This window comes from Pipra filicauda, unplaced genomic scaffold (genome assembly GCF_003945595.2).
Source record: "Pipra filicauda isolate LSUMZ 115617 unplaced genomic scaffold, ASM394559v2 scaffold314_size1190085_pilon, whole genome shotgun sequence".
Taxonomy (NCBI): domain Eukaryota; kingdom Metazoa; phylum Chordata; class Aves; order Passeriformes; family Pipridae; genus Pipra; species Pipra filicauda.
In genome coordinates this window covers 728854-747693 of record NW_024104437.1, presented here as the reverse complement: position 1 = coordinate 747693, position 18840 = coordinate 728854, and the positions used below count along the sequence as shown (strand labels likewise).

At 36.6% G+C, this 18840-nt stretch overlaps 1 protein-coding gene across 12 annotated transcripts in view; it reads right to left on the bottom strand.

Annotated features, from left to right (window-relative positions):
• Positions 1-18840, bottom strand: part of MAGI2 (membrane associated guanylate kinase, WW and PDZ domain containing 2) — a 722750-nt gene that overhangs the window by 87325 nt on the left and 616585 nt on the right. For 10 of the 12 annotated variants that reach the window (XM_039383531.1, XM_039383530.1, XM_027730044.2 and 7 more), the window contains 2 exons: positions 4853-4884; positions 244-433 (listed from right to left, as the gene is read on the bottom strand). In XM_039383531.1, coding sequence (XP_039239465.1) covers positions 244-433; positions 4853-4884 — 222 coding nt within the window. The remainder of the gene's footprint in view (positions 1-243; positions 434-4852; positions 4885-18840) is intronic. The other 2 variants (XM_039383526.1, XM_039383527.1) reach the window with 1 other exon arrangement.

The window sequence follows — 18840 nt, the reverse complement described above, 5'->3', positions numbered from 1 at the left end:
CAAAATGAGGAGAGCAAAAATATAAGAAAAATACACTATGAAAGTCAAACACCAGAATCTAGGCCAGAGCTGGGAAAATATGTAAGTGTAGAGTTTTTGAATCACTTATAATGGCCTCTGTTTACTGGATTCATAGCTTCTTTCTTTAAATTACAAAAGATAATTACAGAAAATTATGTCAACAGTGACACATTCATAGGCAAAAGCTTAAAATACTAAATGGTCAGCAGGATTTTCACTTACGCCTACTTTCATAAATAGCTCTTGATTTCTCATACAGCTCATATGGGTCAGGTTTTCTTGGATCAAAGGCCTCTGTTGAATCAGGAAATGAACTCCTGTGAAGAGCGGGTGGATAGGGAATATTCTGTGGCATAGCTGGAGCGGACACACTTGTTTGAGGGCTGCCTTGATTCTCCCATCGTTCCATCATCTGGAATAAAAACATATGGAGAATAAAGATGAAGGTTTGCAAAAACTGTGACTTCCACAATGAGACAAAGCCCTTAACAGAGAAGGGCCAGACTGGGTAGCAACTGAATCATCTTAATGCTGTATCTCCTGAGAATGCATGAAAATAGCTACCTGCCCAGGGGAAGTAGATTACTGCAACTGTGAGCAGAATTTACAGCTTCAACTGAAAATTAAAAAAAAACAACCCAAACCAAAACAAAAAGAAAATAAAAACCAAAGAGAAAATTATGACAGCAGGTACTTGAGCATCTAGTGTTCAGTGCTAAAATACAGAACACAGTGAGAAAAAGTGAGCATTAGTTTGATAGTCTTTTTCATTTCTTACTGTTTCTTACTGTTCCTTTCGTATATCAAAAACTAAATTGGCATCATCCAACCAGGTTTCTAAGCACAGGATAAAGCTTTCAACTCTTCCAGACCATTTACAGGAAAGAAGTACACAGCAGTGTATTGTCTGTGCATGAAAGACACCTCAATCCATGCTTTTTCCAAGACTGTCTTCAGCAGTCTCACAAGTACATCAAGCCTGAAGATATGAAAGGCTGTGCAAAAGAAGGCTTGAGGATCTGCATTTTTATTTTTGAAGAAATTGTCTACTAATTAAAATGCATTAGCAAACTTATTTGAAGGGGCTAAGTTAAACAAAACACAAATTTTTATCCCAGGAAATGAGTATTTGACTTCTCTTGAGGACAAGGATGGTAAAGCCTCCTGAACAGTGTGTTCTCACACATAATCCAACAATGTTAATTACACAAAAAATGCCTCTTTGAAACAAACTGAACTGTAACCAAATTCCACTGATGTCTAGTGTTGTATCAGCAGAGCCTTATCAAAGATGATTGCAGGTTTATAGCAAACTTAGACTACAAATTCTGTGATTATCGTTAGTCTTTAGCTCCTTGGTTTCAGAAGCTGTTTGGCTCAGCAGGTAGGCTTTGCTCTCTATTCTGATGATTAACTGCATCAGAATAATTCATGTGTGGACTACAGATGTTTAACATGCTGAGTAAGTGTAATGCTGCATATCCCAGGTGAACTGACCTTCTTAGGTTCATACTTAAGAATGAACAGATTATGGATATTGGCCGTTTTAAATTGCTGAGGACCTCATTCTTTTACAGAGCAGTGTTATAATTACAGCTGTGCTTCTGTCAGAGTTTCAGCAGTAAGTAGGGCTGGTTCATTTGGAACAATGAAGAAAAGAAATATCCAGGTACCTCAGTCAATCACAGGATGACTCTCACACACTAGTAAGTCTTGGATGTGATATTTAAGTTGAGAAATGAAAGTATTAGTCTGTTAAGTACTAATTATGAAGATATGGAACACTGTATTCAATACTTGCTATGTTGTTCAAGGAAGACACATTTATTTTCAGCGAGGTACAAAAGATGCAACTAGGATTTGAAATGAGGGCACTATAGGTATGTAGATCCTGTGCAATACAGTGACATATGGAAATACCTGAGTTGCCATTGAAATAGCTTAGGTACAGGAAAGTACCTTGGGTACCTTCAGGTACCCTTTATACCAAGATAAATTTATCCTCTATTTTATGTAAATTAGCCTCTGTGGTAAGTTACATGAATGTCAGAGTACTACTTCTGATAGCCCTCAAGAAATTATGTCTGGTATGTATAAGCATATACTCAGTATATAATTGCATTATGGAAATGTAAATTCAGCGGTCTGCAGAAACAAAACTGATTATGACCCCTTTGTCTAAACAGGAAAGGAGAACTGGGCTCAATTCAAGTTCCTTATGATCACGGAAATTACTGGAGAAATATGTTTGGGGTTTACCTTCAGTTAAGAACCAAAAAAAACACAATACAAGTCACTGAAATCAAACTATCTATCTTATTGCTATGGAACAGAAAGACATGTGGAGCCCTATATAGAAGGGCCTATATAGAAGTGTATATAGAAGTGAAAGTTTCCTGATTTCTTGGACAGTGTTGGCAAAATAGATCATTTACCTCTTTCAAAATGTGAAATTGAATAAAATTAAAATATTTTTAAAAAGATTTTAAAATGAGAAAGGAAAATATAATTATCTTTGATGACCAAACTTTTCCCTGGAGAAAGGACAGGAGACTTCAGATTAGTTGGCAAAACCCTGTTGGGTCCCATATGCCTAATTCTTGCTTGCTGGTTAGTTTTATATCTTCGAGTGTGAAGTTGAAAACTGAGCAAAACATTCTTAGTTGCAGGTAATACTGCTAACATAACCAGTTACACAAGCAGATAAACAAGGGGAATTATATCTCCCAAACCCATATCAACTAGTTAAATAGTCACATAGTATTCTGTGAGTTATCATAATGTCAGCTCACAGACGAAGACACTCTTGGAAAAGAGGCATAGTATTGAGTGCAGGGCATCAAATAAAGTTGGGGTAATGGTTTGGTGACATTGCTCACAGTCATTTTGTACTAATCATATTATATATGATATACATGGACTCTGTACATAGGAACCACAGGAAATATCTGTCAGCCCAGGTTACTCTGTCTTTGCTGTTACACAGTTACAGGTCTGTGCTGTGGTGCTAGGGAGAATTTCTAAACCTCCTGTGCTGGCCTTACTGCTTCAGACTGTCTGCAGACACTCAGTGCTGCAGGGGCACTTGGTTTCAATCTTATCTTCATGTCTTGGACACTACAAATTCATGTCAGACTATTCCTCTAGATAAAAATGGTGACAGACAGAAAAATGTACATGACCTTAACTTGGTTAATCATTTGTAAAATCTCTTGCTGACAGTACCCTAAAATAGAGTAGCTGTGAACAGTTAGCCTTCACTCATGTACAGTACCTTCATACAATGGTGTTATATTATTCTGTGATCCCTGGTTTCCTCAGACCATGCAGAAAAACTGCATCACTTAGGTTGTTTCTCTAGATTCTGATTATTGGCAAGTGCTACTCAAGCATGAACTACTGTACTGTTTATATAACAAAACTGTGCAGACAATCATCAATAATATTTATATATATATAAATAAATATATATAAATATATATAAATATATATATATATTTATATTATATTATATTATATTTATAAAATATATTATATTTATATATTTGACGTGTACATAAAGAAGCTAAGTCTGGACAACAGGAGGTCTTTGAAAGTGGATCTTTAACAAGTAAGCTCCAAGTTCTCTATTTTCTCACTTTTTACCGAAGATTAAAAGTTGAATGCCCCAGTCAGACAGGAACTGTGAACTGGTGAGAACAAGTTAGCCCTCAATAGTCTGATTTACTTTCACAAACGTCCTGCTACATAGATGAATAAAGCAACTTATGCAATACTTATTCCAATGTATTGCATACATCCCCTAGGCTTTTATATCAAAAGCACCACAAGCTGAAGTAGTCTGATGGAGTTACATCAGCTGATTAATTAAGTGCTATTTGTATTTGACAGGCTACAAAAATTATTTTGGTATACATTAAGCATGCCATGATCCAATATGAGAGTATGTGAAGTTGTTCAGATTCAACATACTTCCCCCGCCTGCCCTTCAATAAGAAAGCTGTAAGTCCTTCAAAAGACATTGCTATTGTTATTCCTATCGTTCTTAGAAGCCTTCAGGCACAGTCAGATCTCTATTCCCTCTACACACCTCTTATAAGCGTTAAGCACTCTTTAAGGTCTGTATAATCTCAATAAAAAAGCCAAATTAAAAAAACAAACAACAAAACCAAACAAAACCCCATAAAAATAAAACAAACCAGACAACCAAAAATAGCCTGTGATTTCTTTTTATACTGTGAATGTTGTCACAACTTCAAAAAATTATATAATGTGGTGTCAACAGAATTTATGCAATCATTGCTTGCAGTCTTACATGAGGAAAAGTATTTATACCTCGTGTTTTAATGCCAAAATCATAGAAACACAGAAAAGTTGACTAGAAGGCACCTCAGTAAGTTATCTAGTCCAAGCTCTTGACTATTTGCACCTCTAGATCTACTGTGCAAGAAAGAATAACAATAACTTTGAGGATGTTAAACTCAAGCCACTTGTAAACCATAAATGTGCAAGTTGTTAATTTAAAAGAATTTCCAAACTTCTCCTGCCTTCTCCTTCAGCCCCCTGATTCTTAAGCCACTGCATTTCTGGTTCTTGACACTCTTCTTAACATTGAGGTGTTCCTTTCTCCAGACTGCTGCTGGCAGACTCCAAGGCAACAGACCTTCAGAGCTTACCAGTGAGGCCACCCCTGATGCTGTGTCACTGTGTCACTGCTGAGAAGCGTCTCATGAGCTGGTAACAGGAGGGTTAGACGAAAGTCTACAGAAATTTGCCTTGAATGACTGTCATCTTATGAACTGAATGCGTATAATTTTGAAAGGGAACTTACAGGCTTTGGAGTTTTCCATGGAGAAAAGAAACCTGAAATAAACAAAAAATAATGTTAGCAACTTTTTCTGGTGCATAAAGAGTGGAGGCTAAGTGGTGTCTATGCTCCCATTCTCATTCAGGTCTGCAGATAATATTGATAGATATGAAAATTCTCTACACACAAGGGGTGAAAACACAAAACACAAGGGATAATTTCTAAGAAAAAATACATAGAAATATATATATATATACACACACATACATATATATATATATATGCAAGTGGAGCTATTGAGATCATTGCCATACTTTACAAACAGCATGGGATTAGGTTGAAATTAAAAGAACTAAGCAAAAGGACTTCCAAATGTCTTGCTGGACATTGGATAAGACACCAAATGACCTGGTATTGATGTGTCAAATGCAGTCGCACCTTTAGGAAGAAGCATTCAGAACATCCCATCAACAAAACCTAATAATACAAGAGATTTTTTTAGAAGAAAAGCCTGGAGAAAAATAACTGTTTCATCAGTCTAGATAAAGTGGCCAACTCTTGGGAGGATTACTTGTTTTAATACTGTCCTGGTTTTTGGTCATAGTTAGCAAATGGTCAGACCTGGCTACCTCTTTTACACGAGTAGTTATCTCCTTTTCCTTAGTTATTGACTGACTGATAACTTGCTTTGATGACTTCCCTGAATTTTAACTATCGTAGCTTATAAATGTTTAAAACTCTGGATATGTCTTCATAAAATGAGGTAATTTGAAACACATATTGTAAACACTGTTTTTATCTTATGCAGCATAACATTAAAAACCTTATAAGTATGAAATAAAAACAAGCATTTCAAAGGATATTGGAACACACTTTTTAAAATACCAGCTTTCAGCATATCTTTCATTAAAAAACTCATTCTCAGTTTAATAGCAGGTTAAAAAAAACCTCAGTGGGTCTTCCTAGGTAAGATTAAAAGCTAATGAGAAAGAGTTCATTTGTTTTGTCAGAAACAGAAATTTGGTTTAAACTGAGATATCTAATAGGAAGACTGCTCTTTCACTCAAAAAATGAATTCATCTGGAAGAGTAGTACCGACTTTATTATTTATTTTTCTAAGGTGAGTTTAGAAAGAAAATTAAAATCATGAGAGCACTAGAGTAATATTTTACTACAGACAAATCATAACAGGAATTTTATTTGTACACAGTATTTAAGGTTCCTAGAATTCTGTGGTAATGAGGTAATTTTTTCTGCCACGATACCTAATTCATTTCAACTGAAATATCTTGCAGTGTAAAAGCACTTGAGCCATTTGTAGTGAAACACTGGCTGTTCAGTAGTCCTGATTTATAGGCTGATAGTGCTTTTAAAAAGGAAAAAAGTATATTGGAAAAAGTAATCCTGGGGAAGTTTATGTTTACTGACTCTATGGTGCCTGGATAAAAACTGCTATATTAACAAGTAGACAGATTACTTTCCATCTGCAAATTCAAGCTGAGGTAACAGGCATCCTTGATAGGCCTAGCTACATCACTTTCAGTATTAAAGATTCTGTAGCAGAAACTTATGTAATAACTTATTGGATGGCAGATGGCTACCTTTTTATTATCTGTTATATTTCTATACAGCTAATAAGAGTGAAATCTGAAAAGTACTTTTCCTTTCAGAGCTAAATATAAGACTTGAGGCTTGCCCAAATCAATTTACTACCCTGATTTGTTGTTCAGAAAATACTGGTAGATGCAACACTCTCTACCACTGGTACTGGTGCACTGCCCATAACTTCTTGTCAGAAAAAATTACTACCAGTTAAACTGAAAGGTCATTTTTTACCCATTTATTTACTATCTCCATCTAAAAACAGGTTATGCTGGAGTTATCAGAAAAAATTTACTATCAATTAAAAATACAAAAAATATTTATAATTCAAATAAAAATGACATACACATCAAGTGAAGATTTTTTTTTAAAATCCTCAATTAAAAAGAATTCAATTATTCCCCTAAACAAAGAGAATGTGGACTTATATGTAGCTTGGAGGTTATGGGCACAAACTGCAACATACAAATGACAACATCTACACTCAAAACAAATAAAAAGCAATATTTATTCACACAGCATGAAATTATGTTGAAAAAACTAACATATATAGGATGCCAGAGAAGTAAAAGATCCAAAGAAAGATTTTAAAAAAAAATTGGAGATCCATATGTGCACAAAAGCATGTTACAGCAGCAAAAATCTCTAAAGGTAACAAACCTTGGAAAGAATATTAAAATCCATTCTTCAGATTTAAATTCAGCTGTTACAGCTAGACCTCATGTAAGATGAGATAGTCTCTCACCTCTGTCAAAGACTAGGTGTTAGGTTAAACAGGTGAAGGCCTAGTTTCATACAGCAAACCATACGTTATATCTTTCATGTATCTCTTGGAGATTTTAATATTGCTTCACATAAGATCTGCATTCTCAGCTGAAATAAACATCCTTTTTCCCAGTATAAACAAAACGGACTTTTACAGAATATATGGCATTATCAATTATTCAACATGAGACTGATTATGGATAATTGTTGTGTTTCAAACATCCAGAATTATCACTGGTATTTAAGCACATGCCACCATTGCTACAAATTCATGAATTCAAGAGTATATAATGCATCTGCAGCACATTGTAAGTGTAACAGAAACTCCACACGAAGAGGCATAAAAGCAAAATGCACTTTCCTGTGTAAACTGCACGCACCCTTCTAACTTTCACTTTTAAACAGTGCTCTGCATAAGTATGGGACCAAATCCTCTACATGAAGAAAGTTAAGACTTAAAATTATTAAGAATGTCTCTTAATCATGTGTATTCAGCGCATACTCAACAGCGTTAGCCTTCTGCAGCCACTTCTACAGCTGGCAGTGAGAAGCAGTGGACTTTCACTTAGTTTGACCCCACTTCACAACACCCCATGTTCCCTTGACTTCCTGGTGCTCCTTACACACTGTGAGTATTTCCCACCAGAGACAGTGGGATTCCACATGGATGACAGCTGTCACCAGATTGGCATCAGTTCATATACTGATACTGATTTATCAACAGGACTGAAATTTGTTCTCCAAAGTGCAGCTTTCAACTGTTGAGTACTAATACAGTACTAGTGCTGCTCAGCCTTCTAATCAACTCACATCTAATTAGATACATATACTGGATAAGGTCCGACAACCTCATCCCACTTCCACATTTCAACTTCTCCCTCCACAAACTCCCAAACCCCTACCGTCCAACTTCCTATGCCTTCTACAGAAGAGGACAGAGTATCTACAGAGTATCTTTCAGATACTCTATCTGAAAAGATTATATACATATAAACACTCCTCACCTCCACATCCACATCCACTTTTAAAATCTGAAATAATAATAGTCAGCTTAGATCCACCTATAAATCCTCATGCAGCCTGTTCTTACCATGAGTGGCTTTTGGCTCACCCATGTGCCTGACGGCCATCCCTTCTTGTAGCAGCTTCACTACATAAGCTCTAGCCCACTTTCTGAAGATTCCTGTAACTTCCTACTAGTTTTAAATAATTCTTTATTAACACTCCTTGTAAAGACAGTCAGTACAGGCCTGCATTAGTTTTGGAAAGGAGAGCAGGGTTACTGGTTTGTATTAAAGAGCAACCACCACCATTCAGCCACATGCTAGCAGGAAAACACTGTGGCAACATGTAAGCCTGTGAGATAAAATATATAACCTCATCTACTTCTGCAAAATTAGTGTTTCCCCAATATAATTACTTCTTATTCAGTGTTGGCCATTTAAACTGTAATAAGGTACAGCCAACACATATTGAAATTTTAATTGTTTAATTTTAAATACATAAGCTGAGGTACAGTAGCAATCATGTTTTTTAAAAATCAGAATTACATTTCCTCATAAACTAGTGCTAGAAAACTTATTTTTTACATTGCATTGTAAGTTGTATTTACCACCTTCCAAAATGAGCTTCCCTGGAAATCAGAGCTGTGATGGTTTCTGTGTTGTGACTTTACTAAAAATCACTGAGAACCAAAAAAAGATTTTGGATTCAAATATATTAGAGTGAAAAAAACTTTTTTCCCCCAGATCAAGGCAAATTCCAGCTTCATTTTATTGTACTTCTCCTTTTTGATGAAGATATCCTGTAACAAAAGACAAATCACATCACACTCATTGTATCTATTCCTTCTTATATCCAAATTTAAGTATGCTTTTGTTGTAAAATATGCTTACAGATATCATGTGCCTTACACATGTTGTTGAAAAGTTCAGTTTTCTAAAAGTAACGTATCAAACAGGACTTAGAGCATTTGCAAGAGAGTCTTGATTCGTTTCCCCTTTTTTTTTCCCTGTAAAAATCCTGAATTTGGCATATTCCATAATGTCAGGAATATAAAACCAGCCTTTGCTGCCACGTGGATGCTTTTTGCTACAGTTCCATCTTCATTATTCTCACTATTTTGTATTGATTACTGGAAAAGTTCTTCACACTTTGCAAAATCATAAGCAACTAATGTAGCTATTGCTAAATCTTAGAACTTTTAATGATGTTCACCTCTGTGGCAGATGTGTATGTATAATTAAACTGAAGCCTGGGAACAGTTTGATTTCTGCAGTGATGGCATGTGGTAGTGCTGCAGGGAGGAACTCAACAGCATCAAAGATAAAGCTTTTTAATCTAAAGCATGTTCAGGGCAAGTCAACATCCCTCCACACCACTTGTCGCACTTTCACTTTTAATGGGTGAAAGCTCATTAGCTTTCCCTTGGCTTCTTGTTTTTTTTTGTTTTTTTTGTTTGTTTTGTGTTTGTTTGTTTGTTTTTGGTTTTTTTGTGCTTTAGTATCCTTGTTGCATATGTCTTCCTGAGCAAAGCTGTCCTAAGCACTGCACAGACCCTTCTCCTTCCTAAATGCTTGGAAGTCATGGAACAGATGGCTGACGAGCACTCTCAGAGCATTAACTGACTCCACAGACACCTTATCAACATCCATGTGACAACACTTCAGCAAAAGTTTGCCTTTCTCTAAAAGTTACTCTATAAATTTACTGTAACAGTAGATTTTTCTTTTCCTGTGCTTTTTTCTTTCTCTTACTGGGATCTCTGAGATGTCTATCAGTTTTCTACACCGGGGCCTCAGTTCCAAAGGTGTCAGATATTCATTAATTTCAAAGGGATGTAACAGTGGAGAACTTCTCTGAGAGTTCAGACTCAGGTGTACTCTACTAGGAGGATGCAGAGAACTGTTTCTTACCATTCATGTAACACCTGACTTCTCCCTCTGTATGTTTTATTGAACTATGCTAAGTGTGGTCAGGTTGGGTACACAGAACTAAAGCTAATTGGGCTAACTCAGTAAGATTCAAAACATCCTACAGCTAAAATTCCAAAAATACTTGCAGGAGAGGTAATTTTTTTTGAATGTGTACATAGAACAAATATTTAACATTAACTCAATTATTCTTCTATTTTATGGAAAAGAAACATGATCAATGAGAACAAGTAAATTCAATTAATTTATATACTGCAGTAAACAAAATCTAAAAGGAAACAATGAATTAAAAAAATGGAAATAATACTTATGAAAACAAGCAGGTGATAAAAAGTTTCAATTGATTGTGTCATATTTAAAATATCAGATGATATAGAGGGAATAGCAATTAGCAGTTCAATTTCTAATACAATCAATCATTATCACACAATATTTTTTCAGAGGTCCATCCTTTTGAAACAGCTCTAAGTATTGAGCTCTTACTCTAGCAACAACAAAAAGTTGATTTACCTTGAAATAAAGAGTAGGTGTAAGAAGACTGGGAGCTCTAGCTCTTCAAGCATAGTTAGCTAGTCCTGCTGTCAGCTGTCCTTCAGAGTGACGGTGCCATGCTGTGGAGGATCCATTTGGTCTTTAGCTGGGATGGCACCTGATGCAATGGGTCAAAAATCAACACATCCCACATCAGAGTGAGATGAATGACCCATCATCTTTGACCAGGCCCACAACATTCCATATGGTTAGACCCAGTGCCTTTTCCCCTGCAGAACGCTACACACTAGTGGCATGGCAAGTAACTGATATAGCACTGTGCTGCACTGAGATGAAGGCTGGTTACAGTCATCTATTGTTACATCAAATGCAGGTTCAGATTAATAAAACTGTGAAATACATCTGTCTTCTTTATGGCAATATACAGACACTTAGATGTTACTAAAACCAGTTTTTCCCCCAAAAAAGACTCACCACGGTACAAACTGATCCTCAGTAGCAGCTTGTGGTGGCATTTTGCTTTATGTTCTACTACTCCACTGCTCCTGATCTTAACCCAAGTGAAACTGCAGCAGAAGTAGTGCTCCAGTTTAAAATAGCATTGTTTTTCATTCTCTTTGGCCTACTAACCCGTGAAAAGTGATCCTGAAGAATGAATTCATTCCTGCCCACAAAATGCTCTAAGAAGGTGCAAGGCAAAAAGCAGGCACAGTTCATGGGAAGTTCAGCTAGATCTTTAGACTCCATCGGGGTATCACCTTCTACAGCTTATCTCTACTCCAGTTCATTTGGGGGCATCATGAGTCATAGCCTGTATTTCTTTTCAGAGTTTCAGACTTCTTGGTAAGTAGGTGCACCTCCCAGCTAGAGGAACATCTGTGCTCAGCGATAGAACTCTGAGAGGAGGTGAGTAGGCTTAGGAGTATCAGGAAATCTATGCACAGGAGTTAGCAGGACTCATTGAAAGAGATTCAAACTGGATTTGTGGGGAGTAAGGGATAAAAATAGGCTTGCTGAACATCTGTTTGAGGGATGGTGCGCTAGCAAGGTCCTTTGGTCTGCTGTCTCAGCAGAGGTAGGGGATGGACATCCATGCAGAAGCAAAGACATGAGGGTTATCAACGTGCTAGAAACCACGAAAGCAACTGACAATAGTCACATAGAAATTAGGGATTCTCCCTCAAAAAAGGTGGCAGGAACAATAGCCCAACTAAAGTGTGTCTACACCAATGCACACAGCACGGGTAACAAACAGGAGGAGCTGGAAGCCACAGCACAGCAGGAAATCTATGATATAGTTGCCATCACAGAAATGTGGTGGGATGACTCACACGACTGGAGCGGTGCAATGGAGGCCACACCTTGAATCCTGTGTTCAGTTTTGGACCCCTCACTACAAGAAAGACATGAAGTGATGGAGCATGCCCAGAGGCCAACAGAGCTGCGGAGGGGTCTGGAGCTCAAGTCTTAAAAGGAGCAGTTGAGGGAGCTGGGGTTGTTTAGCCTGGATAAACAGAGACTCAGAGGGGACCCCCTTTCAGGTAGCAGACTGTGGTAAGGTTGGGGCTGGTCTCCCAAGTAAAAAGAGATAGGACAAGAGAAAATTGCCTCAAGTTGCACAGGGGAGGTTTGGATTGGATATTGGGAAAAAATAGGCTCCCCAGGGAATTGGTTGAGTCACTATCCTTGAAAGTATTTAAAAGATGTGTAGATGTGGTACTTAGGGACATGGTTTAGTGGTGGACTTTACATTGCTGGCTTAATGGTTGGACTCGATGATCTTAAAGTATTTTCCAACCTAAACCTTTTCATGATTCTAATATTCTAAATCTATAGAACTTAAACAAAACCTTAAACAACTGTGAGATCAGGTACTAAATCAATATTCAGATTTTTATACATAGGAGCACTTTTTGTGCAGTCCATGAAGTTTCACTGTCCTAGTCTGCTTAAGCAACAAATTTTCAACAGTATTCTGATCTTCACAAATAATTGGAAAAAGGATAGCTATTCGAAGTCAGAAATGACAGAAGTACTTGCTGTTCAAGCTGGGACCTTCATCAGTCACTTAAATCTATGAGAATATAATCTAAAATACGCTAGAGAATCTCAAGCTACTATTAAATTTCACTTTCATGAATAGCAAAGAGTCTTTCTAGCAAGAATACGGCCAAGAGAAAAGGTCAGAAGCTGGCATAATAATGAGTTCATTTACATTCTAATGGATATACAGGTATTTATTTTACTTGGCTGCTACAGCTCTTGTGAAATCAGTCAGAGATTTAAAATAATTTATGAAACTAGGAAAAAACCCGACAAATACCATCTCCTTCTGATTAATCTGGATGTGAAGCAGAGAATTTCTGGATAATAGCTAAAATAGTGCAGAGGTAAATGCAACAGTGTCAGTGACAGCTTTTGATGTTTATATGCTTATATGCTTTTCAACTAGAGGTTGAAAAAAAAAGTCCATTTGTGGAAATGGAAAATACATTTTTGGAACAAGTAGCTTTGTATGTGGTTAACAAGAGTAAATTATTTTTCAAAGACAAAGTCTGACTAAACACCTATGGAACATCTCACTTTTACAGGAACCGTCTTCTCTTTTCCGGCACCTATTACCAGATCACTGTTACTCTGTTACAGATTTATTACCTTGTTGATAGCAAACCATATTATCTGAAGGACAGTCATGTCTTGGAATAGAGAAAATGCTGCTACAGTACGACTCAGTAGAGATTTTACTGGGACAACCTGACTTAGAGTAAAAAAAATATATGGAATTGAGGCAGACCCTTGCCTCTTGTCTTTTATGACAGAAGTTCCTACTAAAAGTTCAAATCCTTTGGCTCATATCCTAGTTTATGATTTGCAGCTGCAGGTAGTACTGGCTGAACTGTTGTTTTTCTCAGTGATATCTATAAAATATGTATTTTTATTTAAATACTAACCCAGTTAGCAATGCATAGGTACTAATAGATGATGAGCAAGAGATCTCAGAATTTTGCTCACAGGCTGCAGACTGTACCAACACTTTGAAAAGGTCAAGGATATTTTTCTGTATAGACAAGAAAAAGAACCTTTTGTCTGGCATAAGGAAATTTTCCCTGAAGAATCTCCAGTTTTGCTCATGTGTGTTGTCCAGTGACTGCTGCTAAGTTCATGTTACCGGTTCATGTGTCCACACTAGCAATTACACTCTTAACTGTACTACTCTAATACTGTGAGACCTAGTAATGAAAGCAATGCTCTGTCTTGGGCAAGCATATTGTTGCATGCAACTCCCCCTGAGCAGAGCAGACACAGCAAGGGGAAAAGGCCGGTGTATGTCGTACACACTGAACCAGTAACATAATTTAGAATATAAATTGAGACTTCAGAACCCTGACAGCTTGTGACTGTTGCCTCTAGAAGGACCTGCAAGTGCTGCCATACCTATAAAGACTTTCTGTTCTTGCTAAGAACATCTGACAACTCAACCTGGCTCTACTGAAAGCTAATTTAAGCTTCAGAAACTTTTCAGGAATACTGCATTGTATTTTCAGAGCTCTCTGACAGTCAGAAACTCTTCACTATGCCAGTGTCTCTGCTCTTTCATGTTTTTAGACACTGCTCCCATTTAAGCTTTAACACTTTCTAAGCACAATAAAGAAATTTCAGTTTACATTATGGTATGTCACTTTGATGGATATCAAGGTACGTTCCCAGTATTTTCTGTTAAAATGCAGATGGAGCATAAGTTGTTTAAATACAGTGTCCCAAAGTCCTTTCCTTGAAAGTATGTTCAGAAAAAATCTTCAGCAAGTGTAGGGGACAAATATTATATAATAAATCCATTCCTTTGCCTGTATGTAAACTTCATATCAAGACGAAAAGAAGTCACCAGATATTTAGTGTTGACAACTATGCTGTCAGTTCCCCCTCTAAATTCCTTCATTGCCACCATATTTTCTCTCAGCTACCCCCTTCTTCAGATGCCTGTTCAAACTTTCAGCCTTCTCCATCCCAGGATTTCCCTGTGTCCTGATCATTTGAAAACCAGCTAATCCTATCACTGAAACAGTAATCAGAAAAATCCCTAAAAAAAAGAACAAAAATAGTTAAACTTAGGGAAATGCCTCTGGTGTACATAACTATTTCTGAATGGGAGAACTTGCAATGCAATGGCCCCCTCTAACAAGAAATAGAAAAACAGCACATTGGAAGTAGTGGTGAACCATGCAACTGAGGTAGAACAGCAGAGAACTGAATTTAGAAGGATTTCAGCTAATCAAACAGATATGGCAAGATCATAGTGACCTGAAAAACCCTCTGGACTCTGTTGTTTGTACTGAATAATTTTCCAGAAATCGCGCTAGTTGCTATCTAGACTATCTAGAGACTTTGGCTTTGAATATCATAGAATCATAGAATGGTTTGGGTTGGAAGGGACCTTAAAGATCACCTAGTTCCAACCCCCCTGCCATGGGCAGGGACACCCTCCACTATACCAGGTTGCTCAGCCTCATGCACCCAGGATGTGTATCCCTCTGGCATTGCCAGCTGTGACAAAAAACCTGTAGGTGGGAAGTAAGGTGGAATACCCAAGGCTATCTCAATTAGAATAGGATGCCAACATTTAGGCACTATCGAAGCCCTTATCAGTTATAATGGACACATAGATGCAAATTTAGATACTAGTATTCAGACAGCTAAATTTTCATGTCACAGTCTGTGATTTAGGAACTGAACACAGATGCACAACCGCAGGTCTAGTTCCAAGGGTGCTATATACCTTATGTTATTCATAAATCTATGCTAGATTGGCAGATATGACATGGAATCTATGGAAAACTTCAGAGCTTCAGTTGTCGTCCTTAATCTGCCATTCCAGTGAAGATTTTTTGATACCCCAGTGCATCTGAGATGGTCCCGTATCCTGTTAGTGAGCTCAGAATCTCACTCCTGATTTCTCTGAGATTTAGGAGCACTGGACAAAAGTTCATCATAAAGCAACAAGTTAAGTTAGAGACCTTGCTGGCTTCCTCTGACGTCCTTTCTGTCATTATTAAATTACACTGTACTAACTTCAGAATTTTTTGTTTAATATGCATCAAGCTGTCTGCATGGTTCTGAATTTTATTGATTTGCCTTTAAAATCTCTTCAGTGAAAATGGGAACAGTCAGGAGATGGGGTGTGCTAAGCATAATTAGCTCATTTTTATACCACATAGTGGAATGACAAACACTCAGTGGCAACACAATAAAAAAGTAATCATGCCACTTGGCCACAGTGGTGAAAGCCGGAATAAGCAACAGCATGTTTATTTGATGCTTTGGATTCAGATGTTATTTAAAGTAATAATTTACTTCCAATTTCCTGCTCCTTCACACTAGCTTGACAGACAAGTTTATTTCTGGTTATAGGGATTCAGGTAGAACAGAAATACTGACAAACAGTCAGAGATTGTGAAAGGGAAGACTAAGTGGAGAAACCAAACTTATCACAAGAGCCAAGGTTTACATGGCTGTGAAAGTATAACATGTAGTGTTGAAAAGCAGAATATTTGGGAAGGGATGTTAGCAGAAGGCCCATGTACAAGGAGTAATAAAACTGTGAAGAAAACAGTGAAGTTATAAACTCACAGTTACCTGACTGAACCTCCAGATAAGTCACTTTGCTTTGAACTGCTGAAGATTTGATACTGTCCACACAGACATTGCCAGGCAGGAGGTAATTCTCAGTATTCAACTTATCAAGGAGAACAAAACTGAATTAGTAAAAGCTTTACAGTGATCTAAATTATAATGCTTAAAATGACATAAAGTTCAAAAGGTTTAACATAAGACCATAGGAGCCTGAAATTTAAAAATGAGAGACTAATAATGATTGATTGGCATGATGCTATTGCACTACAGAACACTGAAGAATATAAAACATGATAAATTGACCAAGATGAGCTGGCTTGCAAAAAAACATTGAGAAATTTCACATTTGTGTGAATTCTTGAAGGTTTGGAGATGAGCAATTAACATAAAGAACGGCTGTGTCCTAAAGTCTAATGAGAGAGGAACAGTATTGATGTGAATTTTATGATGTTTAGATTGTGTGCTGGTCACATGTAGTCCTTTGCAGTACTTCAAAAAGTTAATGAACAGAACACTAAAAAATGATGCTGATAAAGGATCCTGACAAGATAGCTGGGAAGTGATGAGTATTAAATGAATGTATTACAAGGAAAAGAAAGAACTGTGAATAGGTAAATTTTTTTCCCTGTGACAGTGCTCTGTCTCTCAGAGGAACACAAATTGGTTTCAGACTTGAGATTCAGATGACATGTCTAATGTAATGGAAATAAACCCCTCAACATCGAGAAAATTGGAACAGTACATAAACATGACAAATTAAACAGAAGAGATTATAGCGCTGACAACTGTGAAGCACCTTGTGAACCTTAAAAATTAGCATTTTTAGAAAGACTTGCTAGGGTACCCAGCATGTATGTCCTTCCTTATTCAGAACTTACCCCATAAGAAAGCAAACTTGGATGTAGCCTTTGGATCTGTAAAATATCTTCTTCCTCAGTTTACCCTTATACCTCAATATCCCCCTATGATCACAAGACAAAAAGTGTGAATTTATGCCTGAAGATCATAGCTGGCTGAAGGAATCTGGATGAACAGTACAATTAAACCATGATGGTCATACTACTTTCTCCTTGGGTTTCCCCAAAGAATAGATAAGTTGAAAGGCACTAAGGGTAGATCTGTATGCTTTTTACCCAGTCACAATACAGGTTTACTAATATGATAATCCCAATCAGATAAATTAGGAAATAGCTTGTAGACGAAATTTCCCCAGTGTTGTTCTTTTTTAAAAATTTCTGGTTTTAACTCTTATAAGCTGATTAAAAAGAATAATTCATGTCTCACAGGGATCAACAAGAAAAGATTTACTTCAGGGGAAGAGAAAGGAAAAGGTTAATTCAAAGCTTGTTAGTGCTCTTCTGATAAAGGGAGTTTTCATTGGTGAATTGTGATTCTTTAAAGCCATTTTTGTGAAAAGCAGTTGCATTTCTGGAATGTATTGAACATTTAATTTGTAAAAAAAAAATAAAAAATCAGATCTCATGAAATTTCTAGTTAAGTTCTAGATGAAATATCTACTGACCATCTAACATTTAGCAGGATCATCTAATATTTATCAAGCACTAAATATTAGACATTCCCGATAACATGAAGTCTGAAGTAATTCCTTCTACAATAAGCAGGCCTTTGCTTCTCATACTATAAATAAGTTTTTCATCTATCAGGCAACAAACAGTTCTAGACTGAGTTGCTCAGTCTAGAGTTTCTCACTGAGTTTCTCAGTGAATATTCTCTTGGTGAAATTTTTAAAAGGTCTAGGACTCTCTTGGTAGGAGGTGTTTTAAACTTAAAATATTTCATAGGATAGAGGAAACCAATTACAACCCCATTTTAGGTTAAAAGAAATTGCATGTTCATCTATTCGGAATTTAGTAATTCAGAAATTATTGCTGCAATTTGAAAATATTAACAATGTACAACTGAAAACAAACAAAATTATCTTCAGATCCTCCACTGAACAATTTTTTCCCTGAAGAATGTTTTGAGTTGTGTGTTCTGCCATATAAAGAGACCTTAAATGGGAGACATGGTAAATATCTATAATTCTTCTTAATCTGGTAAAGTTAAGTACTTTTGTTTTTTTGGTACTGTTAAGGCAAACTGAAAAAAAACAGCGTGCAAGTAGCTATCACATATTAATGAATAAAAATGGGTAATTCTGTGTACAAACACGAAAGTCATGAATTTCTATTCGTCCCTTTCCTAATAGGAGCAAGTAAGAAATGTAACTGAATTGCAAATTCTACACCAGCACTCTGTAATAGATGCATTTATGTTTAATGACAAAAGTTCATATGTTGTTACACTGCAGTTCTTTATCTTTCAGGCAATAGAGGGGAGCAAAAAAAAAAAAAAGCTTGTAAGTACTTAAGAATCAATATTCACTCTCTAGAGACTAGGTTTGATCCTCCACCTGCAAAATTTCAGAGGTGTCTATTTTTCTTACTTCAGTTTGTTTAACCTGCAATATTATTTTCAATACAGAAAATATTTATTTTCTTACTTAATATATTGCACTCTAAATCACTATTATTTATTTTTTATTTCTTTGAGGTCTGTGTATTTTTCCAAATATATTAGTTTTAAATAGCA